Source organism: Oncorhynchus mykiss, chromosome 10 (genome assembly GCF_013265735.2).
Source record: "Oncorhynchus mykiss isolate Arlee chromosome 10, USDA_OmykA_1.1, whole genome shotgun sequence".
In the NCBI taxonomy this organism is placed as follows: domain Eukaryota; kingdom Metazoa; phylum Chordata; class Actinopteri; order Salmoniformes; family Salmonidae; genus Oncorhynchus; species Oncorhynchus mykiss.
Window position 1 is genome coordinate 44,493,194 of NC_048574.1, and position 27,059 is coordinate 44,520,252.

At 42.5% G+C, this 27,059-nt stretch overlaps 2 protein-coding genes across 3 annotated transcripts; one reads left to right on the plus strand and one right to left on the minus strand.

Annotated features, from left to right (window-relative positions):
- Positions 1-964: 964 nt before the first annotated feature.
- On the plus strand, positions 965-10,361 carry LOC110534008 (histone acetyltransferase KAT5). 2 transcript variants are annotated; one of them, XM_021618628.2, is made up of 15 exons: positions 965-1,022; positions 1,130-1,196; positions 1,589-1,657; positions 1,825-2,087; positions 4,300-4,368; positions 4,756-4,938; positions 5,050-5,130; positions 5,886-5,951; positions 6,202-6,450; positions 6,595-6,684; positions 6,783-6,923; positions 7,090-7,183; positions 8,216-8,375; positions 8,475-8,556; positions 8,666-10,361. In XM_021618628.2, exons 1-15 carry the CDS (start codon positions 999-1,001, stop codon positions 8,798-8,800), a joined length of 1,773 nt encoding a protein of 590 aa, XP_021474303.1. In that variant the 5' UTR covers positions 965-998; the 3' UTR covers positions 8,801-10,361. The 2 variants fall into 2 exon arrangements, with proteins under 2 accessions (XP_021474303.1, XP_021474304.1); XM_021618629.2 differs by lacking the exon at positions 5,886-5,951.
- Positions 10,362-18,295: 7,934 nt separating this feature from the next.
- Positions 18,296-20,105, minus strand: LOC110534010 (insulinoma-associated protein 1a-like). Its single transcript, XM_036990398.1, has one exon. The coding sequence runs from the start codon at positions 19,951-19,953 to the stop codon at positions 18,694-18,696; it is 1,260 nt and encodes a 419-aa protein (XP_036846293.1). The 5' UTR covers positions 19,954-20,105; the 3' UTR covers positions 18,296-18,693.
- Between the last annotated feature and the right edge of the window lie 6,954 nt (positions 20,106-27,059).

The following is a 27,059-nucleotide window of genomic DNA, read 5'->3' on the forward strand; positions in this document are numbered from 1 at the left end:
ACATTTGTGGTAAGCACAGCGCATTGGAATAGGATTCTATTGCATTGACAGGCGCAACTCAGGCCTATACTCTACACGGACTAATGCGCTATGACCAATCAGAGCTGCAGTAGGCTTATATGCAAATAGACCATTGCCCAATATGGATTTGTGCCATTCACTGGACTGTCTTACAGCATGAGCGGGCGCGATTATTACAAGCTTGTTTTGAGATCAAAGCGAAGGCTGCATGTAGCCACATGCACATTTGTTAATATTCTTTGCTAGTTAGTGAATTATTAGCCCACTTACGAACTTCTACAGATGCTCCATTGAGAGCATCCTGTCGTGCTGTATCACAGCCTGGTATGGCAATTCTACCGTCCACAACCGCAGAGGGGGGTACGGTCTGCCCAACTCATCATTGGGGGCACACTGACTGCCTGCCAGGACATCTACAGCACCTGCTATCACAGGAAGGCCAAGAAGGTCATCAAAGACCTCAGCCACCCAAGCCACGGCCTTTTCACCCCGCTTCCATCCAGCAATGTCAGAGTCTGTAATATATATTATTCCGGACTCTGACATCTGACATTGCTCGTTCTGATATTTCTTATTTTTACTTTTTGGATTATGTGTGTATTGCTAAGAATTATTACTGCACTGTTAGAGATAGAAACGCAAGCATTTCGCTGCACCTGCGATAACATCTGCAAATCTGTGTATGTGACCAATAAACTTTGTTTTAACTATGCATACTGCCTAAATGCCTAAAAGAAAGGTTTCTATTTGTGTTAAGGACTCACTGCTTTATTTATTCGTTTAAGTTTAAGACTGGGGACATGGTTCTTGTGATTATGTACATGTAGCCAGTACTTTTAGTAGTCTTCCAATGATAGTGAAGTAAACGACCCGCATCAATGCTGCGTAAACAATTGACTCCCTCGAACATACCCATAACCATTGAGCAGGCCATTTTCCCATAACTACTTGCGCGCTTCTACATTGTACGTTCGCAGATGACCAAAATGGCGGATTCGTCGGTGGGTACTCGATAGTCCCAAGTCATTATACAACTACAACGTTTTTATCCAGATGTGTTCCCTCAACTTTCGTGAATATATATTTTCAATATATTATCTTTCGACAGGTCGATGTTGTCGAGGGCTGTAGGCTCCCTGTTCTCCGAAAAAATCAGGAAAACGAAGATGAGTGGCGTGAGTATCGTCCTCTTGGCTACCACTAGGGTAACTGGCGAAAAGGTTAATAGCTGCTTAATAAAACAACTGGCATGACTGAATGTTTGAAAACACAGGCGGCTAGTTACGGTCGTGGCACATAGTAAACAAAGGCACTGGTGACGTTTAATGGAGATTTAAATTGTTTACTAATTGTCTATCAGTTACGAAAACATTAACGTTAGCTAGATAAGTATTTAGATTCTGTAGCTATGCTGAAGTTAGTTACATTTAACGTAACGATGTTGTGTTTTGTAGACAAAAACTTTGCTAGCTAGCTTCGTAGCCAATGTATAAATTCAGATAGCGAAGAGACCCACAGATTGGATAGGTTTCTAGATCTGTCATGTCGTGTGATGTTTTCCTTGCAGCCTTGGCTGAAATTCTCAGTGTGAAAGAGATCCCTGGGAGAAAACTCTACTATGTCCACTATATTGACTGTGAGTAGCCTATACTTCATCATGGCAATGTTGGAGTTATACACTCACATTTACATCAGTGATATTGACAGAAGAAGCAGATATGGGTAAATGTCAAGTTGGCAAACATTTGACTAGAGATCAACTCAGGTGTGTGTAAATGTGTTTGTGCCTCTGCTTGTTTAAAGTCAACAAGCGTCTGGATGAGTGGGTTACGCCGGACAGGCTTGACATGAAGAAGCTCCAGTTCCCTAAGAAGGAAGCTAAAACGCCCACTAAGAACGGGCTTCCGGGGTCGCGGCCCAGCTCCCCGGAGAGCGAAGTGGTAAGAGTGGCCGGAGCTGGCCCCCAACATACCCCCAGCAGGCCCCCACAGCCGCAAGCCCAGCAGAAGTCTATACCCACCAAAACTTCTCTACCAGACTTTCAAGTGTTGCAACAACAAGCTCAGGTTTGGTAGTAGTGTCTTAAGCCCAGTCCTGGCAATTGTACCCTGTTTACTTGCTATCTACATTATAACCAATGTTCTTTTCCTGCAGTCGTGGTTCAGTGATACTTAATGCTGAGATGTTGGAACGCTGTTTTTGTTAACAATTGGGTTGTAGAGTAGTTGTTTATCACCACCATTTGGTCTGCAGTCTTTTGGAGCTATGATGTTTTAGTTAAATTAGACCAATGAACATGATGAAATGATAGACCTTGCAATTTGTGCTTCATGAATCATTTCAAAGATCTGTGAAATGCTACTTCCAGTAGCTTAATTCAAGATTTCTGTGAAATAACGTTTCTCTGGTCTTGCCTCTGTGATGAGAGACAGAATTGTCAAAATAGGGGTGTTGTATTTCTTCTGTTGGATGATATACAAATGTATTTACATATGTTTTAGCCTAAGGCCAGACAAAATTGATTCACTGTTTAACGGATTTTCCCCTCAGAAAAGTGTGGCGGGCAAGCAACAAAACAAAACAGTTGTTAAGGTGATAATGAATAACAGTACTTTACCACATTGTGGTAGTCTAACAAATTCCAGAGTGGTTAACAATAAATCATTGTAATAAAATTAAAATGTTGATGCATAATAATGAGTTCATTACCTGAATGCATCTCTATAGCCTATAGGTGTTATCAAAATATTCATACAAATATGATTAGGCCTCTCATAGACTAGGCCTTGTAGAAAGAGGGTCAATCAAGTTAGGTCTGCCAAATGAATGTAGCATTGGAAATGTATACATAAATCTAGCTATAGAGTATAACATATCATCATCATCAAAGAAAATGTTGTTTATAACATGCACAATTGGAAGCATCAATCTATATAGATCAAGCGTGAATAAATTTGAGCCCAGTAACTTCTCACCGCATCCTCCTTCAATTGTCTCGTCTGGTGGCCACGAAAAGCCCCCACCTGCTGATTTGTGTGCGTGCCACTGGCGATGTACTTTACTGGACATGCTAGGCTGTTCTTGGCGGTGCATCATCACTTCAAACGCATTCCGTCGTGATATTATCGGTTGGCCTACTACTACTGGTAGTACCGGTAAAATGTAAGTAATGAATTGCAAATCACCATACAGCTGACACACTTCGATTTCATAGATCATTTTGACTTCAATTTGGTTGTCCAAAATACTATCAGCTTGCACTGCGTCTTTGCTGATGAATGCCCTAATCTCTGGCCAGCCAATTGGTTAAATTACATTGTTTCATCTATTAATCGCTTCCAATAGATCTGAAAATGATGCAATAACCATGGATTTAATTGACTGTTTGTTTATAATGAGGGACGTCCCACGTTTAACCTGGACACATAAGTAGTAGGACTTTGCGCTGACTTCCGTCATGAGAGAGAAATGAAACATCTGCACGTTGCCTGCAGGTGCCAGCATCAACTTGGGAAAGCCTCAAGGGAGAACGGACAGTGCATTATAAACAAAGTGCCGCATACAGTTGAAGTCGGAAGTTTACATACACGTAGGTTGGAGTCATTAAAACTAGTTTTCAACCACTCCACAAATTTCTTGTTAACAAACTATAGTTTTGGCAAGTCGGTTAGGACATCTACTTTGTGCATGACACAAGTAATTTTTCCAACAATTGTTTACAGTCAGATTATTTCACTTATAATTCACTGTATTACAATTCCAGTGGGTCAGAAGTTTACATGCACTAAGTTGACTGCCTTTAAACAGCTTGGAAAATTCCAGAAAAGAATGTCATGGCTTTAGAAGCTTCTGATAGGCTAATTGACATAATTTGAGTCAATTGGAGGTGTACCTGTGGATATATTTCAAGGCCTACCTTCAAACTCAGTGCCTCCTTTGCTTATTATTTTTCTATTTTGGGGGGGGGGGGAGAAAAGTGAGGCGGGGCATCCGTTGAACAGTAATTCAACTTTGTCCGGCCTAAGTTTATTATGAAACATAAACAGGTTTGTATTGTCTTGACCTTTTTATTAGGTCATTCTATTTTTAAATCATGCTCAGTCTCTATGCAAACCATATGTTTTTGTTTTGATCTACTCAAGTATATGCTATCTTGACTGGGTTATTGATTAGGCTTTTATTACAATGTTCAATGAATAACATAAGTTGAAGTGAAAATACAGCGCATTGTTTGAGTGTGACTGTCAGTTAATCCCCCTTCTTTCTGTTCAAATTCAGAGGAAGAGTCTAGACCTCAACCTTCAAACTGCCACAGCTCCTTCCAGAGGCAAAACTCTCCCCACGCCGGTACAGCATCAATTTACCCATTCTACACAGCCATGATTAAGACCTGTTTGGTCCACAAAGTCAGAATGGGTTCATAGCTACACTTGGAATAGTAACGACAACAAACACATTTATGTAAGAACTCCTACAGTTGTATAATTCTAAAATCAAGGAGAAACATCTTAAAGTAGATGATTTCTAAGTAAGTGATATTGATAACTGTGTGCGGGGGTTTGTCCCGGACCTAGTATATGACTGTTTGGTAATGTAAAATATAGCTAGAACACCTGTTATGTCTGTGGTGTGGTTGGGATTTGAAATCCCATCAACATAATCTTTAAATATTCATTATTTTCAGTTGCTCCAGAGCTTTTTCTCATGTCTGCCCATGTCTCATCTCTCATACAGAAGAGGAAAGCAGAGTCTGTGTCCCTGGCAACACAAGTGTCCCCGGCAACCCCCGTGCCATCCTTGCCAGGTTTGGCTGAAGCCTCCCAGGCATCTGTTTACCCTGCTGTAAGGGACACCAACACCTTCAACCTCAAATCCAACGCCCGCGATGACCATGAGCAGCTTACCTCTCTCACTACGGTAAACCAACATTTGATAACTTTGCGTTCCAGTAATGATCAATTGCTAGTCTCCCACTATTACTCTGTTGGTGTTTGGTTTCTTATCTCCTCCCTTTTCAAATGATCCCAGAATGGTACTGCCCGTCGCCCCATGCCCAATCAGCCAGGCAGGAAGAGGAAGCAGCCTCCCAACTGCGGGGGAACCGATGAGGTATGGAACACTTTAGGGATTATGGGAATTGCTTCTTTAACCAAGTCATTATTTGCCCTCCTTTCAACTGTAGACCGCCGTATCTGCTCCCATCAGTCACATTTGTAGAGTAACACACTATAGCAACATACTGGCATAAACAAGTCATTCTTCTGTTTTCAGACATTACGTCAGCATCCTTTTAGCTTGAATAGGTCAAAAAGAAAACAGATTTTAATACAGGACAAACTTCTTATGGATGTCACTAATACCCAGTTAGCGATAGGGCCCTTACTATGCTAGACTAGTATGAGCCGGGATACTAGATTAGCGTTGACTAACAGGATCGTACTTTCCTAGTCCTATACGTTTACCTTTCATGGTTATATGCTTTCAGTTAGACAGTAATCTGAGCAGGCCGAGTCAATTCAATGTTGGTATCAGCACCATCACATTTTCAACAATGTTACTTGCAGCATTGTAGCTAGTGATAGTGTGAGAAGGCGGAACTGCATTTTACATAATTATGTGTGAATTCTGGAATTATTGACCATTGTGAATTATTGCCTTCCCCTTTCTGTTTTAATGTTAAGATATCCCTCCCAAATTAACAAGGAAATAAAGAACAGGTCAATATAATATATGCATAAATATCCCTGGTGACCTTTAACTCCTGAATCTTCCCACATTGATAAAATTAGTATAAACAATAATAATTTTCCTTCCCTTTTAAATCAGTGTCCAAAAGCCCTCGTCCGCTTGTGTTTTTCTGCTAGATAATAAAGGTTTTCCAGTATAACAACAGCCCTCGATGTGCCAATGTCTATCTGCAGCCAGGAGAGGTCCGTCTCATTTCCTTCTCATTGCCTGTTGGCCTGTCTCTTTGTTTATGGAATTATTTTAAAGGTTATGGCCTTCAATCAGAAGGTATCTCATGTGAGAGCTTTGTAAGGAATGCTCCCTATTTTTAATCAGTTATTTCATCTTTATTAGTTCCCTTTTATTTTGACAAGATTCTAAGCGATGTATCAGATAATGTAATAATATCGTTCTCTTCCTTTCCGCTGCTCCCTTCCTACCATCTTGCATCAGGACTCGCAGGACAGCTCTGATGGCATCCCCTCCACCCCTCGCATGACTGGCAGTCTGGTGTCGGACCGTAGCCATGACGACATTGTCACGCGTATGAAGAACATTGACTGCATTGAACTGGGCCGCCACAGGCTGAAGCCCTGGTACTTCTCGCCCTACCCACAGGAACTGACCACATTGCCTATTCTCTACCTCTGTGAGTTCTGCTTGAAGTACCTCAAGAGCCTCAAGTGTCTGCAGAGGCATCTGGTGAGATACTAGATTGGAATATCTCAATGAAATGTATGTAACACCAATACGAGCCAGAGGGGAGAGGGTTGCTGTGCAGTCGTAGTATTGCGTTTGAACTGCAGAACATGTTGTCACATATTATTGTCCTCCTCTCTCATTCAGACCAAGTGTAATCTTCGGCATCCACCTGGCAATGAGATCTACCGCAAGGGCACCATCTCCTTTTTTGAAATAGATGGCAGAAAAAACAAAGTGAGTAATGTCCATGATCCTCCCCTGCTGCCTGGTCACACCTCATCACTGTAATGAGTTTCTCGCTTAACAACTCTTGTTTCTTCCATGTTTGCCAGACATACTCTCAGAACCTGTGTTTACTGGCCAAGTGTTTCCTGGACCACAAGACGCTGTACTATGACACAGACCCCTTCCTCTTCTACGTCATGACAGAGTACGACTCCAAGGGCTTCCACATAGTGGGCTACTTCTCCAAGGTACATGAAAGGCTTCTTATCACCTGCACCTTGCAGTTAAACCCGTTGCTCATGAAGATCAGCAATAATACTGTGTAATACTTGACATTACAACCAAACCCTTAGACATGTTGAAAATGTAGCCGACTTAGTCTTTTTTTTTTTTTTTTTTTTTTTCTGTGCACAGGAGAAAGAGTCAACGGAAGATTACAACGTGGCCTGTATCCTCACCTTACCTCCCTACCAGCGGAGAGGCTACGGCAAATTGCTCATTGAGTTCAGTAAGTGAACCAGAAAGAAGTTACTGACTTTAAAACGTGGATTTTAATTTTGGATCTAGGGCGTTCAAACTGGGGCGGCAGGGTAGCCTAGTGGTTAGAGTGTTGGACTAGTAACCGGAAGGTTGCAAGTTCAAATCCCCGAGCTGACAAATCTGTCGTTCTGCCCCTGAACAGGCAGTTAACCCACTGTTCCTAGGCCGTCATTGAAAATAAGAATTTGTTCTTAACTGACTTGCCTAGTTAAATAAAGGTAAAAATAAATAAAAAAAATGTTTAAAAACCCACTGGCTCCAGGTCATCTATAAGTCTTTGCTAGGTAAAGCCTCGCCTTATCTCAGCTCACTGGTCACCATAGCAACAACCACCCGTAGAATGCACTCCAGCAGGTATATTGCACTTGTCATCCCCAAAGCCAAAACTTCCTTTGGCCACCTTTCCTTCCAGTTCTCTGCTGCCAATGACTGGAACAAATTGCAAAAATCTCTGAAGCTGGAGACTTCTCTAACTCCCTCTCTAACTTTAAGCATCAGCTTACTGTGTACTGTACCTGTACACAGCCAATCTGTAATAGCACACCCAACTACCTCATCCCCATATTATTACACCCTCATGTTCTTTTGCACCCCAGAATCTCTACTTGCACATCAACATCTGCATATCTATCACTACAGTATTAATGCTACATTTGAATTATTTTTGCCTCTAGGGCCTATTTATTGCCTACCTCCCTACTCGTCTACATTTGCACACACTGTACATATATTTTTCTATTTTTCTTTTCTTTTGTGTTATTGACTGCGTTTGTTTATGTGTAACTCTGTTGTTTTTGTCGCACTGCTTTGCTTTATCTTGGCCAGGTCGCAGTTGTAAATGAGAACTTGTTCTCAACTGGCCTACCTGGTTAAATAAAGGTGAAATAAACATTTTAAATCTGTACAAACAGTCTACACAGTGTTCTACCTGTGTGGGAGTGTGTTGAAATGTGGCCATTCAGTATGCCATAACTGAAGGTGTTCGTCTTTTGGTCATCAGGTTATGAGCTGTCTAAGGTAGAGGGGAAGACGGGCACACCAGAGAAGCCTCTGTCTGACCTGGGGCTGCTCTCCTACCGCTCCTACTGGTCCCAGACCATCCTGGAGATACTCATGGACCTCAAGCCTGACAACGGGGAGCGGCCGCAGATCACCATCAAGTACGCCTCTGTCCTGTTGTTCTCCCAGCTTGTTCTCTCTTACAGCTCAATCTGCTGTTATTTCTGTAACCTAATATCATGTGTCTTGTGTATTTCCAGTGACATCAGCGAGATCACCAGTGTGAAGAAAGAGGATGTCATATCTACACTTCAGTACCTTAACCTAATTAACTACTATAAGGTGAGGAATACTAGTGCAGGGAACAGCACTTCACTTTTTTTTTTTTTTTAAATGAAAGGGCAATCTTGATCAGCATATTTGAACCTCTTCTCTCCCTGTGGCTTCTCAGGGCCAGTATATCCTGACTCTTTCGGAGGACATAGTGGAGGGGCATGAGAGGGCAATGCAGAAGCGTCACCTGCGCATTGACTCCAAATGCCTTCACTTCACCCCCAAGGACTGGAGCAAGAGGGGCAAGTGGTAGGACCCTATCTGGTTCTCCTGGTCTCTCTTTCTCTCTTACCGCATACTTTCCTGAAGCACTCCGGGTGAAGAGCACCACGCAGGTCTCCCCAGAGAGGATCAAAGATTTAAAAATGAACAAGAACTGTGTTTATATACAGCATCATTTTTTTGAATCATGTCCATCCTCCTATTGCCCTCACCAGATTCTCTGTCATTAGCAACAGTAGATCCATTTGCTTAGTCTCAGTAGTAGGATTTGTCATCTATTAATGTTGGATAGATGACTCCTACCGTCTGTTTCTTTGCCTTCCTGGCATTTGTTTTACTCCGCTTTCAACACTCTTGGACTAGTCAGTAATTAGTTAGTTATTTTTCACCTACATAAGCACATAATACTATTATTGTTTTGGATGTGATCTTGAATAATGACTGCACATATCCACAGTCTCATTGATCCTAAGCACTATGAGAATTACAGATCTAACCCCTAACTGCTTGTGACCAGTAGTAATTGTATATACTGTGATATACTGTTTTATAAAGGATTTTTAAGGTGTGATGCATTTCTGTATGTTAAAAGAGATGTGCGGGGATGCTCAGTACAGAAAATAAGCCATGTTGAACTCTTACAAGAATGTATATTTGGATACCTCTACAGTTGTTTGTCCTTTAAAAAAAATGGAATGTAAACTAACACGTTTGGCACAATAGCGTGTCATTTAATTTAATGAGACTATTTACTGTACATTTGTGTGTGTTCATTTGTAACAAGTGATTCATACTTTGTTATTGTGGTCAATGGTTAGACAGCTATTCTATTTCCCTTCATATTTAAGTGTAAATTCTACATGGAGTCATCTTCTCTTTGTAAGTGGTTTAGAGTTAAGGAATGGGTGAATCAAATTGTTGAATTAGATGTTTGGCTATATATTGAAAAAGACTATAAATCTGACCAACAGATGGGATTTGATATAAGAGCCTTACAGAGAGATGGCTTTACACATCTAATAAACCAGGACACTTTTACTGTGTTTCATGGCTTTAATGAGTTCTCAAATGATAAAATCTGACTGAGTTGTCATCACTCACATGGAGAAATATGTTGTTTTTTAAAGTTTCGTCCATGTCATTCCCCTGAATGTCCTCATTTGACTGAAAAGGAAGTCAAAACAACATAGTTTAGGAACTGAATCAAAGATCTATTCCTGGGCTGTTTATACATTCTTAGGCAGCAGACACGTACATTTATATGGAAGTAAAATGTATCTAGTGTGCTCTGCTGTCTTTGTATACAAAGAAAAGAAGCTTAGTCTCTTACCTCTTTCCATACTTGTCACTTTAGGTAAATTTGAGTTACTCAATTTCATAGAATGAACTCCTCTCGTCTGTGGTTTACTGGAGCTTTACAGGCAGGTAACGTGAAGGGGAGTCAGTTCGGTCTTATGCCTATTGGTTGCATTTAGCCTCGTCCACGTGCTATGTGGGAGCCTTTTGAAATTGTAGGACCGACCTAACTTCTTCATTGACTGCATGTCGTCCTCATATAAGCTCAGAAAAAAAATAAACGTCCTCTCACTGTCGACTGCGTTTATTTTCAGCAAACGTCACGTAAATATTTGTATAAACATAAGATTCAACAACTGAGACATAAACAGAACAAGTTCCACAGACGTGGGACTAACATAAATTGAATATTGTGTCCCTGAACAAAGGAGGGGTCAAAATCAAAAGTAATAGTATCTGGTGTGGCCACCAGCTGCATTAAGTACTGCAGTGCATCTCCTCATGGACTGCACCAGATTTGCCAGTTCTTGCTGTGAGATGTTACCCCACTCTTCCACCAAGGCATCTGCAAGTTCCCGGACATTTCTGGGGGGGAATGGCCCTAGCCCTCACCCTCCGATCCAATAGGTCCCAGGCGTGCTCAATAGGATTGAGATCCAGGCTCTTCGCTGGCCATGGCAGAGCACTGACATTCCTGTCTTGCAGGAAATCTCACAAAACAAGCAGTATGGCTGGTGGCATTGTCATGCTGGAGGGTCATATCAGGGTGAGCCTGCAGGAAGGGTACCGCATGAGGGAGGAGGATGTCTTACCTGTAACTCACAGCGTTGAGATTGCCTGCAATGACAACAAGCTCAGTCCGATGATGCTGTGACACACCGCCCCAGACCATGACGGACCCTCCAAATCGATCCCGCTCCGGAGTACAGGCCTCAGTGTAATGCTCATTCCTTCTACGATAAACGCGAATCCGACCATCACCCCTGGTGAGGCAAAACCGCAACTCGTCAGTGAAGAGCACTTCTTGCCAGTCCTGTCTGGTCCAACGACGGTGGGTTTGTGCCCATAGGCAACATTGTTGCCTGTAATGTCTGGTGAGGACCTGCCTTACAACAGGCCTACAAGCCCTTGGGCGTCTCACAGTACGTTGCAATATATTGCCCTGGTCACATCTGCAGTCCTCATGCCTCCTTGCAGCATGCCTAAGGCAAGTTTACGCAGATGAGCAGGGACCCTGGGCATCTTTCTTTTTGTGTTTTTCAGAGTAAGTAGAAAGGCCTCTTTAGTGTCCTAAGTTTTCTTAACTGTGACCTTAATTGCCTACCGTCTGTAAGTTGTTAGTGTGTTAACGACCGTTCCACAGGTGCATGTTCATTAGTTGTTTATGGTTCATTGAACAAGCATGGGAAACAGTGTTTAAACCCTTTTGCAATGAAGATCTGTGAAGTTATTTGGATTTTTATGAATTATCTTTGAAAGACAGGGTCCTGAAATAGGGACGTTTCCTTTTTTGCTGAGTTTATGTCCTCTAAAGTAGAAAATAATAGAGAAAGAATGTAATGTTCAGCTAAATCTACTCCAGTATCTGTCTTGCCCTATTGTTTGTCATGGTCTGAATAGCTTTTGGATCTTTTGACGTTATCCGTTTCTTGATTGTCAGTTGGAAGTTGTTGACAAGGACAGCAATGAATAGACTATGCAGGGAAAATCACAATGTAAAATAAACATACTGTAGTGTTTTGTTGCAACATTTCTAAGCTTACTCACTTGAGGAAAGTGAAGTATTCCACCACAATGTACAGGACAGGGCAGATTAGAATGTGGGTGCACCTTTAATAAAAATTCAAGAAAATGTACATAATGAGCTCAGGTATTTACATGGTGATGATGACTGATGATGCCCAACTTCTAGACCATGCGTCACACAAACAGTAGTGTTTCCTCACCGAGGTCTTGGCGGGTAGAGGAGATGAAAACCCAGTCATCCAGCGTGAGCAGCTGGAACAGGGTGCGAAGCTCTCCAGGTCAGGCTCATTGAACATCTCTCGGAAAATGGCAGCAAACATGAAAAGGAATGTGAACATGAGGATGATGGACTGGAGGCAGGTGGACATGATGGACTGGAGGCAGGTGGACATGAGGGACTGGAGGCAGGTGGACATGATGGACTGGAGATTTTGGAGAAAGATGTCAAGGAAAGGATGACGTTACTGAACTGTGATGAAAGATATACAGAACACAAGGTTACATTCTGAAAGTATTCAGACTCCTTGACTTTTTGCACATTTTGTTATGTTACAGCCTTATTATAAAATTGATTAAAAAAATCATCAGTCAATCTACACACATTACCCCATAATGACAGAGCGAAAACCGGTTTTAAGACATTTTTGCAAATGTATTCAAAATTAAAACAGAAATACTTTATTTACACAAGTATTCAGCCCATTTGCTATGAGACTTGAAATTGAACTCAGGTGCATCCTGTTTTGATTGGTCATCATTGAGATGTTTCTACAACTTGATTGGAGTCCATCTGTAGTAAATTAACATGATTTGGAAAGGCACACACCTGTCTATGTATGGTCCCACAGTTGACAGTGCATGTTAGAGCAAGAACCAAGCCGTGACCTCGAAGGAATTGTGACGAGGCACAGATCTGGGGAAGGGTACCAAAAATGTCTGCAGCATTGAAGGTCCCCAAGAACACAGTGGCTTCCATCATTCTTAAATCGAAGAAGTTCCGAACCACCAAACCCCTCCTAGAGCTGGCCGCCCGGCCAAATTGAGCAATCGGGAGAAGGGCCTCGGTCAGGGAGGTGACCAAGAACCCGATGATCACTCTGACAGAGCTCCAGAGTTCCTCTGTGGAGTTGGGAGGCCACCAATCAGGCCTTTATGGTAGGGTGGCCAGACAGAAGCAACTCCTCAGTAAAAGGCACATGACAGCCCACTTGGAGTTTGCCAAAAAGGCACCTAAAGGACTCTCAGTCCATTAGAAACAAGATTCTCTGGTCTGATGAAACCAAGAACGAACTATTGTGCCTGAATGCCAAGCATCATATCTGGAGGAAACTTGGCACATCCCTATGGTGAAGCATGGTGATGGCAGCATCATGCTGCGGGGATGTTTTTCAGTGGCGGGAACTGGGAGACTAGTCAGGATCAAGGGAAAGATGGAGCAAAGAACAGAGAGATCCTTGATGAAAACCTACTCCAGAGCGCTCAGGACCTCAGAATGGGGCGAAGGTTCACCTTCCAACAAGACAACGACCCTAAACACACAGCTAAGACAATGCAGGAGTGGCTTCGGGACAAGTCTCTGAATGTCTTTGAGTGGCCCAGCCGGAGCCCGGACTTGAACCCGATCGAAACATCTCTGGAGAGACCTGAAAATAGCTGTGCAGCGACACTCCCCATCCAACTTGACAGAGCTTGAGAGTATCAGCAGAGAAGAATGGGAGAAACATTTCTAAAAATCTGTTTTTGCTTTGTCATTATGGGGTATTGTGTGTAGATTGATGAGGGAAAAAATGATTTAATCCATTTTAGAATAAGGCTGTAACATAACAAAATGTGGAAGAAGTCAAGGGGTCTGAATTCTTGTACATTGGAAAATTTCAAATATTTTGCTGAATCACAGTTCATATAAGGATATCAGTCAATTGAAATGAATTCATTAGGCCCTAATCTATAGATTTCACGTGACTGGGCAGGGATGCAGCCATGGGTGGTGCATAGGCCAAACAACTTGGGAGCCAGGCCCACCCAGAATCAGGATGAGATTTTCCCCCACAAAAGGGCCAAATTCTCTGACAACAGCTCTGGTGGACACTCCTGCAGTCAGCATGCCAATTCCATGCTCCCTCAAAACTTGAGATATCTGTGGCATTGTGTTGTGTGATAAAACGGCACATTTTAGTGTCCATTTATTGTCTCCAGCACAAGTTGCACCTGTGGAATGATCATGCTGTTTAATCAGCATCTTGATAGGCCACACCTGTCAGGTGGATGGAGTATCTTATTTTTTATTTAACCTTTATTTAATTAGGCATGTCAGAACAAATTCTTATTTAAAATGATGACCTACCTAGGCCAAACCTTCCCCTAACCCGGACAATGCTGGGGTACCCTATTGGACTCCCGATCACAGCCGGTTGTGATACAGCCCGGGATCGAACCCTGTTCTGTAGTGACAACTCTAGCACCGCAGTACCTTAGACCGCTGCGCCACTCAGGATCGCCCCATGATTGCCATCTCAAAGGATAAAATGCTCACCAACAGGGCTGTAAACAAATTGAGAGAAATAAGCTGTTTGTGAGTATGGAACATTTCTGGGATCATTTATTTCAGCTCATGAAACATGGGACCAGCGCTTTACGTGTTGCATTTATATTTTGTTCAGTATAGATAGGGATGTATTCATACAGTTGAAGTCGGAAGTTTACATACACTTAGGTTGGAGTCATTAAAACTCATTTTTGAACCACTCCACAAATTTCTTGTTAACAAACTATAGTTTTGGCAAGTCGGTTAGGCCATCTACTTTGTGCATGACACAAGTCATTTTTCCAACCATTGTTTACAGACAGATTATTTTACTTAAAAGTCACTGTATCACAATTCCAGTGGGTCAGAAGTTTACATACACTAAGTTGACTATGCCTTTAAACAGCTTGGAAAATTCCAGAAAATTATGTTGTGGCTTTAGAAGCTTCTGAAAAGGCTAATTGACATAATTTGAGTCAATTGGAGGTGTACCTGTGGATGTATTCCAAGGCCCATCTTCAAACTCCGTGCCTCTTTTCTTGACATCATGGGGAAAATCAAAATAAATCAGCCAAGACCTCATAACAAAAAAAATTGTGAACATCCACAAGTCTGGTTCATCCTTGGGAGCTTTTTCCAAACGCATGGAAAGGTACCACCTTCATCTGTACAAACAATAGTACGCAAGTATAAACATCATGGGATCACACAGACGTCATGCCGCTCAGGAAGGAGACGGGTTTTGTCTCCTAGAGATGAACGTACTTTGGTGCGAAAAGTGCAAATCAATCCCAGAACAACAGCAAAGGACCTTGTGAAGATACTGGAGGGTACAAAAGTATCTGTATCCACAGTAAAACGAGTCCTATATCGACATAACCTGAAAGGCTGCTCAGCAAGGAAGAAGCCACTGCTCCAAAACTGCCATAAAAAGGCCAGACTACGGTTTGCAACTGCACATGGAGACAAAGATCGTACTTTTTGGAGAAATGTCCTCTGGTCTGATGAAACAAAAATAGAACTGTTTGGCCATAATGACCATAGTCATGTTTGGAGGAAAAAGGGGGAGGCTTGCAAGCCGAAGAACACCATCCCAACCGTGAAGCACAGGGATGGCAGCATCATGTTGTGGGGGTGCTTTGCTGTAGGAGGGACTGGTGCACTTCACAAAATAGATCAAATCATGAGGAGGGAACATTATGTGGATATATTGAAGCAACATCTCAAGACATCAGTTAAAGTTAAAGCTTGGTCACAAATGGGTCTTCCAAATGGACAATGACCCCAAGCATACTTCCAAGGTTATGGCAAAATGGCTGAAGGACAACAAAGTCAAGGTATTGGAGTGGCCATCACAAAGCCCTGACCTCAATCCTAAAATTTGTTGGCAGAACTGAAAAAGCATGTGCGAGCAAGGAGGCCTTACAAACCTGACTCAGTTAAACCAGCTCTGTCAGGAGGAATGGGCCAAAATTCACCCAACTTATTGTGGGAAGTTTGTGGAAGGCTACCTGAAACGTTTGACCCAAGTTAAACAATTTAAAAGCAATTCTACCAAATACTAATAGAGTGTATGTAAACTTCTGACCCACTGGAAATGTGATGAAAGAAATAAAAGCTGAAATAAATCATTATCTCTACTATTATTCTGACATTTCACATTCTTAAAATAAAGTGGTGATCCTAACTGACCTAGAACAGGGAATTTTTACTCGGATTAAATGTCAGGAATTGTGAAAAACTGAGTTTAAATGTATTTGGCTAAGGTATATGTAAACTTTCAACTTCAACTCTAGGTTATGTACCATAGGTTATTTACATCCATTGAAGTGCTATGATGAGAAATCAAGCAGGGGTGGTCGGCCTGAGTAATGAGTTAAGGCTGGAAGACACCTACCGGATGGTACGCAGGACCCAGGACGCTCAGATGGTCTAAACCTCTGAAGATTTTGAGGATGCAGGAGACTGGATGCCTGGCCTCCACTGGAGCTCCCTACTCAGACTCAATGAGTGGCAGCAGTAAGTCAACAAGGCTCATGATAATGATGAAAAAGTCGGAGGGAGAAAGAGAAAGATAGGGATAGTACAGAGGAGAAAAATAGAAAGTAGGTGACACAGTGGGACACTCTTGTTGTAAAACATTGGAGAGGGTTTTGTGACTGCCCCCAATGCAAACAGCTACCAACCAGGTCATATCAGGGGGGGGGTTGAAGTAGAGTCGACCCCAGACAAGCATTTTCAAGCTTCCAGCACACATTCCATGAAATAGATTACCAGGAAAGCAGGAACTGGCTTGTTGAGCCTGCATAACAGATCATGAATGATGATGGTCGTACAGTAGACATGCAAACACAACAGTGTGAGAGGTTTTATGACCGTGTGGATTGTAAATACTGGATTCTGAAGTCATTCTTCCATGTAAAAGTAAAATATTGTAGGTGAGTATGTAGGCTAAGTGAGTGCTCATAGGGTTATGGGGAGTCTTGACCTTTCCAGTCACTGCCTGTATGTTAGTGATGGTTGACGTTCCATCTTGCACTCCAGGCTAAACACACACACACACCGCAGAGAAGAGTACCAGAGTATCATGAAAACATGATCAAACCAGTAATCTCTTATTGTAACAACCTCTAATGCTACTGATGCCGTGGCCACCAAAAGGGTCATAGTGGGGAACCTTGAGCACTTTCTGATGGCGGCACAATTATATATTGTATTGCTAGACTTAGAGGAACTTCCTTTTTCCCAGGGGAACATTACTTCATGCCATTACTACTTTATCTTCACAACAATTACCAGTTTCATTACAAACACTTATAATTTGTCAAATATTCATGAATACAAACAAGTAGCTAAGCATTTACCCGATTGTCTCTGGAAAGAAATGAAACCTTCAGCATGGAGGTAATGGTACAGAAAGCTACTGGAAAACATCAGTGCTTCATCAGGATTTATTTATTCTCAACACTTCTTTGACCATTCATTCGATTCCATGCATTCAATTCTACTCCACTATGCTCAAGGAGTAGTCTTTGCCTTTGGCAAATGACAGGAGTGGAATGTTAGCTAAAAAGACTGGTATCCAGGCTACTCAGGGAGAGGGGGAATTCCCTTTTTTGGGGCGTAAAGCAAGCAGCAGCAATTATTTGTTGTACCACAAGGGCGCGGGATGATACCAGTGTAGCTTACAACAATTGTTTTCAGTTGATATGAGAGGATCTCTTGTGGCCAAAATGGATGAAGGACTCTTCCCTGGCTTTTTATAAAGAGCCATTTTAATTCCAACCATTTACATTTATTTTGGAATAGTGTTAAAAAAGTAGAACCTACTTATGTGCCAGATTTCCAACATATTTGAAATGGTAATATGGCTACATTTTCAAATGGATAATGGGCTAATCACTACGTTGTATGAAAACATGCGTATTTTCGTAAATATAGCCAAAATACTTATTCCTGACTTTTTTTTTTTTACCATAAGAATGCCACTTCTGTCTGTAGAACGCTGCAACCTGGTCTCAGAGCATTTCGTATTATTCTGTTCGTAAATACGAGACACTCCATTTAGTATGATACAGTATCATATACATTTTAGTGTCCAGGATTACGTTTACTATGTTGTTTCTAGTCTATAAGACTAGGCTGAACTAAAGACAAACCTTTATCATATTGCACCTTACCCCGCTTCCCCCTGAACTTGAACCTAATGACCACTGTCAAGGTCGATGCTTAAAGTTGGAAATGGATTTGTCGGTTGGGCCCATTCTATATCAAATGGGAACATGGCATTGACCATGTTTTTCAATTGTCTATCTATCATATCACAAGTAGACCTGATCCATCAACTCTAAATAAAGGGCATATTTGGTGTTGGCATGTATGGAAAGTAGATGTTGCAGAAATGGATGTAGCCTAACAAAAAGTAAACACAATAAGATATGTTATATAATAAATAGACAATTGCAGAGTAGATTTATACTTTATTATTTTAGGAAGAAGTTGGCATGATAGTATTGTGTTTCAAGGAAAAGTATACACATTTGGTCAGAGGTGATTTGAGGCAATGCGTAATTGTTTTTTATGTCATTGCTCACATCAACCCAGTCAAAAGCAACATGATTAATACAAATCTGGGCAGATAAATAAATAAACAAACACATTATTAAATTAACAAATCAATAAATATCAAATAAATAATCGACTATAGATAAATATACATTTGTAAAAATAAAAATAAAGAATTTAAAAAAAGAGAAGACATTTACACAAAAGTAGACTATTCAGGAGGAACAAATGTTTACAATAACTCTTTCCAAATGGAATGAAGTCATTAATGCCGAAGCAAAAGCCTGAGGTCATTAAATAGTTTGGGACAAAACTATCACCTGTCTGCACTCCGTTGGGTGATACTTGTTGATGTGTCTGGTGAGGCCAGGGGAGGAGAAGAAATTATCCCCACAAAATCGACACGGAAACACCTCTCCTGTCACCTTTGTGATACGCTCGGTCCCTGCGTATTTTGCGGAGGGCTGGGGTGATTCCCGGCCGGACTCCAGCGGGCAGCTGTGTTGTTGGTCTGTGACTATGGCCAAAGGAGAGGAAGGAGTCTGATTCTGGGGATGACTAGCTGCTTTCCTGTTGTGCAAGGCCAGGTGTTTCCTCAGGTACGCTTGTTTTCTGAATTTCTTTGAGCACTGAGGGCAGCTGAACATCATTTCTTCATCCGAGCCCGAGTCTGAGGGTGGCGTGGAGGGTGGGAGCGTATATCTGGCTGTTGGTGTATGAGGTCGGCTCTCCTCTCTTTGTGACGAGACTCTCTCCACTTGGAAACCCTTTGGCTTGTGCCAACGTCGGTGGGAGGCCAGGTTAGCGGGACAACTAAACACTTTGTCACACTCGTCGCAGCGATATTCGACTCGGACGATGCGAGAGCACTTGTGGAAGGCCAAAGTTAGAGTGTCCGCGTACCGCTCCTTGCAAAGCTGACAGATAAACTCTCCGAGCTGACTACTGGTGTTGGAGCGCTGCTTCACCTCATCCTCTGCCTCCTCCGTAATGCGCAACCCGAGGACGGGAGATGTGGTTACCTCATGTCGGATGCTGGACTTCTTCTCTTGGTTTGGGGAGCTTGAGGACTTGCGCTTTTTAGAATTAGTATGGGGAGATCTGGCGTTGGAGAAGGCAGGCCGCTTCACTGCTGCATATTTAGCATTCCCGCACATGGTGTCCAGTCTGGTGGTCATCTCCGGAAGAGACGGCGACACTGGGGAGCCATCAATGGCAAAGCTTCCCAAATTTGCCTCTGGAAAGGTATCTGCTGGAGCAGGAGAAAGAGAGCTGAGCATTTGATGAGCGGAGTCCGCTGGCGGGTACTGATATCCCTCGCTGTCAGGTCGGGTCGGGCTCAGCGAGGGCGCGCAGTGAGACTCTGACATTCCACCGAAAATAACCCGGCTCTGAACTCTGATAAAGTTGTGGCACACCGAGGGCTGTGCATGAGCCGGGGCATTCTCGACTAGCGGTGAACAGTTGGCGACCAGCGCCAAGTCCTCCTCGCGCATCCTGTATGAAACAGGACCAGCCTTTTTAGAACGTTTTATAAGGAAACCCTTTGGCATGGTGACTGTCAGAAAGCACACTCGACGCGTTATCTTCAACCTCAATACGTCTTCACTGTTAAAGTCGAGGCCAGGGATTGTAAAGAGGCGTGCGTAATCGTAATGCGTCCTCTTCTCTCTGCAGTACTTGTCCACACTGGCCCTCTTTCGTTTGTCTCGGTCTTTATAAAGCCCCCAAGCTGTCATTGTGCGTCAGTTAGGACGCAGATGGCAGCAATCCAGCCGTCAATAGAAAGGCCCGGCAACATGATCCACCGGGAGTCTCTGAGGAGCACGGCGGCAGATGTCAGCCTCCCCCATTGCCTAGGCCCCTGTCTTCCCCCGCCCTGCTCCCCCCCCCCCCCCGACCACTTGCCCCGTCCTTGACGGTTCCTAGCCATTATGTAGATTACACAGAGCCATACCACCCTTATCCAGCCTTTATCTTCCCATGTCCTCTGAGACTCTATTCAACACACACGTGCCACAGCCGTCCGTCCATTCATCGAAACGCACAAATCAAAAGGAGGGGAAAACTGCCTGCGGGGAGTCAGGTTTGTGTCAGTTTGGAGGAAAAGAAGCAGAGCAGACGAGGCACAGCACCAGTGAATCTAAGCAGATCAGTGTTCAATGCTCTGCCCAAATGCACCTTAGCCTACACTTAGGCGTCATGGGGCATTCAACTATTTGAACATGTTAATTTCATTAAAAAATGTGTGATTCAACAACATGAGAAGAAAACGCCAAATAACTCCACACAAAATAACTCCATATGATTTGTTCAGTCCCTGGTGTGAAGGGTATCCTAATTATTTTAATAGTCGTCATCAACTCTGCTTCATCGTTGTGGCAAACTGCCCAGAACCAATACCCCCACTATCAAACGTCTCGACTCAACAATAGAAACAGTCTGTCGTGTCACTGTCAGCGAAATGAACCATTTCCATCACATGCCCACAATCTGGCGCAAAAGCACATCACATATACAGACCCACCCCACCCCCACCCTTCTAAAACTAAATATTATTAGTGATACATTGGGAATAGCAGCAGGGCTATCTGCATCAGGGTTATATTGTAAAGGCCAACAAAACGGTTGAAATCAATCAACGGCAACGGTCACAGACCAATCATCTTCCTGACCAATCATCTTCCTGTAAACTATGGAGAGAGGTAAAGGTTGGCTCTTAAACAATGCACATAAATCTAAGAAGTCAGTTGCATTGATTAATGTTTTTATAGCCTCTTTTGGACTTAAACACCAACATTTTGTGTATGCATATTGTCGCAATTCTATACGTTCCTGAAATAAAAGTCAATAGGATATGTTATTGCAACGTCCCCATTTCCTGTTTTGATATAGATCTTAGGCCTGTCAACTCAGGCAAAATAATACTTTTTGACCTGTTTTCTTATAGGTCTTCTTTTCTTTAGCCTATAACTTGTCACCACTGATTTAAAATAGACATCAGATAATATCGTTATGAAAAATAAGCATGTCCCATGCAGAAACATACATTGTCTTGTACTCCGCAGCAAACTCATTTGGAATATGCTCAAGGCGCACACCCACAAACGCACGCACGCACGCACGCACGCATGCACGCACGAACACACACATCCCCCAGCCGTTGTGCGGTGTCGCCCAACCGGTCTGTTGTCTCCGGGGAGCGTTGATTGTTATTGGATTTTTTTTCGTCCTTTGGGGATAGGAGACAAAAAAAAGTTAGAGCGCGAGAAGGATTGCGGTATGGAGGGGCGAGGGGCGTGTATTTGTATATGTGTTGGGGGTCGAAGGGGGACATTCCCAATTCTTTTACTTTCCGCCTTTGTTGGAATTGGAAGTTTGAAGCGTGTGCCTTTGGAGGCACAAGCCACGCGCCCGCCCTGACCTCTGTGACACCCTATTTGCATAAAGCTGGAGAATTGATTTCGGTCCTATTCTTTGACGTGACCTGCCTGACTTACCCCATTACTGGCGGCTCAGACGCACAATTCAGCAGCGGCATAATTAAACGGAATCACAAATGTGGCGCTTTTAAACTAACGGAATACCTATCTCCACTGAGGCATATGAAGAATAACACGTTTTAAAAAGGCGCCATGGTCACGCACAATATAGCCTATAGACTCGTCAACCTGTTCAAACTAATTCCGTTAATTTAAATTAAATACTTCTGATACAACTAGACAATGTTCCACAATGTTGTTTTGAACATGTAGCCTAATCAAAAACAGCAATGCGCTGCATGGCCCCTCAGGTTGTGTTTATGAGCCATATCTTGAGCTACATTAGACACGTGAATTCGGCCCCAGTAGGTAAAGGTCATAAGAATAATATAGAAACTTGTTTGAACATTCAGGCTAATAAGAACACAATCACAACCAGGGAATTAAACGTCTCAGACATGAGTCACAAAGAGATGAGAGCAGCACCTTTTGAGAAACAGAAGTCATGAAGATAATGGCTAACCACCTCTGGAATGTTAATCGTGGTCAGAACTTGCTCCATATTAGGCTACCGACTAGACCTGTAATAGCAGGTTGACGTTTATTGTCATGAATCTTGCCCTGAGGGCAGATCTGAGCGATTTCCACTTGATGGGCCAGCTGCAAGTCAAAATAGGCTATTCCGTCAAAATTAATGAAAACAAAAATGTACTTTTTAGTCTTCATTTAAGGTTAGGTTTAGGCATTAGGGTTAGCAGTGTGGTTAAGGTTAGGGTTAGGTTAAAAAAAATCAGAATGTATGCCTTTGTGGCTGTGCCAGGTAGTGACCACAATGCAGAACTACCTACACGAGTCGTCCCAATAAATGCCACCTAGCATCATGCTCACGCACATCACTGATGATTCGACATAATAATCTTAGCAATTGCATGGAAACGTATTTCGAAGAAAATCCATTGCCTGGCCTACAGTAGCCTTACAAGAGAGACACGTCACCCTATAGGACTACCCTCCCTTTGTTCAGTGCGCAGCCTGGGCAGGAGGAATTCGGAATGTGTAATCTTGTTGCTACGGGGAAGGATGCAGGAACGCCAGCGATTGGCCGGTATCGCTCGTTCCTCGGCCATGTGCAGTTCGTGCTGTCTTATTTACATACAGCTGTACAGTATTTGCTGAGGACATGAAAACACAGCCTCCCAGTCCCCAATAACAATAGAATAAACAAACATGCAGCTACAGCGCCATGGTTCTCCAATCCCTTTTCAACCAGATTAAATTGGGTAAAGGCGGGGTGTATAGGGTGAGTATTGGTAAAGTGGGACACTTTCTGAAAAGTTGTTTTCCGGAACACCTTACGCAGAAGCATCTCATTGTCTTAACCCCCAAAATGATACAATTCTAAATAGCTTAAGAACTCTACTACACTATACATAAAAATTATAATATTAAACACAGAGGACTCTTCAAACACAAACCGTCCTGAGCCCAAATGTTTTAAGTCAATACGGGTAAATTGCGACACCTTGATTGGCAAAGTGAGACACAAATCTTTCTCGTAAAGAATAATAAATTAAAGAGTATATGAGTAATTTCAAAATGTTATTCATACAAATGAATATTAAAACATTATTTATGTAATTTTGTGGAACATTAAGAAGGATAATTTATCAATATTATTATCATTATCATCATCATACTTGATGATAATTATATGATGTAGCATATATGTAATTGTGTAGCCTATTCATAAAATAAAATTAACTTCATTTAGGCCTATCAGCTCAACATCACACTCTAATGGACATTTTGTAGAACGAAACCAGAAAGACCTTACCTATCAAACATTTCAAGGACTGTTTTATTGTTACCATAGTCAAATACAGCAAAATAAACTTTTTTAGTCATCATATACCTTTATAGTTATGAATATAGCTTGCTAGGATGTTTAATGTATTTTTTTTTAGCAAGCTAGCTGATTTGCAGATTTGAGGAAAATGAAATTGAACATTTGATCCTATTTAGAAAATAGATTTCTGTTAAGAAAACATGTAATTCATAATCCCCGGAAATATTTTTTCTGCATTAAAATGGCCTAGAGGGGTGTCCCATTTTGACAGTAGGCGATTGGCATACTGGCACACTGTCACAATATCACTATTCTAAAACGTGAGAGTAGTAAGAAAACCATTTACAGTCATTTGCATTTACAATTACAGCCCATTACAACATACGTCTTAATGAGACACTGAAAATCCGTTCTTAGTGTTTTATAACCTTAACATTATTTACCTCAGAACCCTATGTCAATTTACTTACCATTATGCCTCGAGACACGTGTCATTACACGGGATGCCACGCCCACAACGATGACGCCATACCCATTTTTTAATCATCACATACATCCTCACTAACACACAGGCGTTATGTTATAGTACACATTTAAACATATCAATTACAAAGCTTAAGTGTCCCACCTTGCCAGGTGTTCCACTAACCAACGCTCTCCCTACTCTAAAGCCACAAATTGCATAAATTAGGAGGAGTAGGTCACATCTATAACACCCAGGCCTTCTCCCCTGTTGTTTTTTGAATTTGTTATTTTTTATTTTACTAGGCAAGTCAGTTAAGAACAAATTCTTCTTTACAATGACGGCCTACCAAAAGGCAAAAGGCCTCCTACGGGGACGGGGGCTGGGAGTACAAATAAAAATACATTTAATTAAAAATATAGGACAAAACACACATCACGACAAGAGAGACACCACAACACTACATAAAGAGAGACCTAAGACGACAACATAGCATGGCAGCAACACATGACAACACAGCATGGTAGCAACACAACAACAACATGGCAGCAACACAACATGGCAGCAGCACATGGTAGCACCACAAAACAGGGTACAAACATTGTTGGGCACAGACAACAGCACAAAGGGCAGGAAGGTAGAGACAACAATACATCACACCAAGCAGCCACAACTGTCAGTAAGTGTGTCCATGATTGAGTCTTTGATTGAAGAGATTGCGATAAAACGGTCCAGTTTGAGTGTTTGTTGCTGCAGCGAACTGAAAAAACGAGGGACCCAGGGATGTGTGTGCTTTGGGGACCCGACTGGCAGAACAGGTGTTGTTTGTGGAGGATGAGGTGTGCAGTAGGTATCTCAGATAGGGGTAGAGAGGCCTAAGAGGGTTTTTATAAATAAGCAACAACCAGTGGGTCTTGCGACAGGTATACAGAGATGACCAGTTTACAGAGGAGTATAGAGTGCAGTGATGTGTATAGAGTGCAGTGCAATGATGTGTCCTATAAGGAGCATTGGTGTCAAATCTGATAGCGCTCTCTTTCCCAGCAATCTGTTGAATATCAAGGTAAGAAGAAATTATATAAAGTTAAAAAAACAAAACATGTACCATAGTTTCAATGTGCAGGGATACTGCAGTAGTGAGGTAAATAGGCTATGTACATGTAAGCATGTACATCTATTCCTGTACTCAGCCAACCTTTTGAGTATCTGATTATTGACTGTGTGGGTCCTCTGCCTCGTTCTAAAAAGGGTAGCAGTTACCTGTTCACTGTGATGTGTCAGACCACTAGGTTTCCTGCTGCCTATCCTCTCCGATCTATCACGACTAAATCTGTGTTAAAAGCTTTGACTCAGTTTCTCTCATTGTTTGGAATCCCCAAGGTCATTCAGAGTGATCAAGGATCTAATTTCACCTCTAATCTGTTTAGTCAGGTTCTTCAACAGCTCCATATTAAACACAATTTGTCTAGCGCCTATCACGCGCAAAGTCAAGGAGCACTGGAACGTTTCCATCAAACACTTAAGTCTTTGTTGAGAGCTTATTGTACTGAGATGGATAAGGATTGGGAGGACGGGTTGCCTTTGTTACTGTTAGCCGCTAGGGAGGTTTCACAGGAGAGCACGGGTTTCAGTCCAAATGACCTTGTGTTTGGACATAGGGTGCGTGGACTTTTATCTGTTCTCCAGGATGACTGGAAGTCTCCCGAGCCTCCTCAGTCCCTGTTATCGTATGTGTGTGATTTCCGGCAACGGCTGTACGCCGCTGGTGAAATGGCTAAAGAGAAGTTAGCATCTTCACAGGAGAGGATGAAGGGCATATTTGATCGCCGAGCTGAGCCTCGTCACTTTAGTCCGGGTGACCAGGTTCTTGCTCTGCTGCCAATTGTTGGTTCTCCTTTTCAAGCAAAGTTTCAAGGTCCATATACAGTGTTGCGCCAGTACACTGAGCAAAATGATCTAGTTGCCACTCCAGAACGGAGGAAAGCACACCAGCTGTGCCATGTAAATCTGTTAAAACCCTATTATGCACGTTCCTCTGAGACTGAACAGTGGGATTCTACAGAGGACGCTAAACCTGTTCTTTTGGCTGATACCGTTGTTTCCTTGGGTTCTTGTCGTGCTAGATCTATGCATGAGGAGGAAGATGTTCCTGGTCCTGACGATTGTATATTGCAGGTTAGATTGAAAAATTCAGAAACACTGGATATCTTAGACAGTCTTCTCACTCACCTACCTGTTGATGGGCGGAAAGAGATGGTTGGTCTGCTTCAGAGATTTCCAGGTTTGTTTTCTGATCCACTACACGTACAAACTGTAGTGAACATAATATTGACATTGGAGATGCTGACCACATTTGTCAGCGGCTCTATAGAGTTTCTTCAGAGAAACTACGTTGTCTGGATGCTGAGGTCAAGTACATGCTGGAGAGTAAGATAGCAGAGCCTTCTTTCTCCAGTTGGGCTTCTCCCTGTATCTTGGTCAGTAAACCGGATGGTACAAACCGATTTTGTACGGACTACAGTAAGGTAAACAGTGTCACAAAGCCAGATTAATTTCCTCTTCCTCGGATGGAGGACTGTGTTGATCAAGTCGGTGCAGCTAAGGTTGTGAGCAAATTTGACCTTTAAAAGGCTATTGGCAGGTGCCACTGACGACTAGGGCACGTGAAATCTCTGCCTTTATTACACCCTTTGGTCTGTACTCGTATTCGGTTATGAGTTTCGGTCTGCGTAATGCACCTGCGACTTTTCAGCAACTTATGAACAGGGTTGTCGCCGGTCTGACCGGGTGCGCTGTTTATTTGGACGATGTAGTGATATATGCAGATACTTGGGAAGAACATCTGTCCCGTATTCAAGCCTTGTTCGA

Coding starts and splice junctions, on each gene's coding strand:
- LOC110534008 (XM_021618628.2), top strand. CDS start 999: ATGACCAAAATGGCGGATTCGTCG. Junction 1,658..1,824: donor CTATGTCCACTATATTGACT/GTGAGTAGCCTA, acceptor GCTTGTTTAAAG/TCAACAAGCGTCTGGATGAG. Junction 8,376..8,474: donor CGGCCGCAGATCACCATCAA/GTACGCCTCTGT, acceptor GTGTATTTCCAG/TGACATCAGCGAGATCACCA.
- LOC110534010 (XM_036990398.1), bottom strand. CDS start 19,953: ATGCCAAAGGGTTTCCTTATAAAACGTTCTAAAAAGGCTGGTCCTGTT.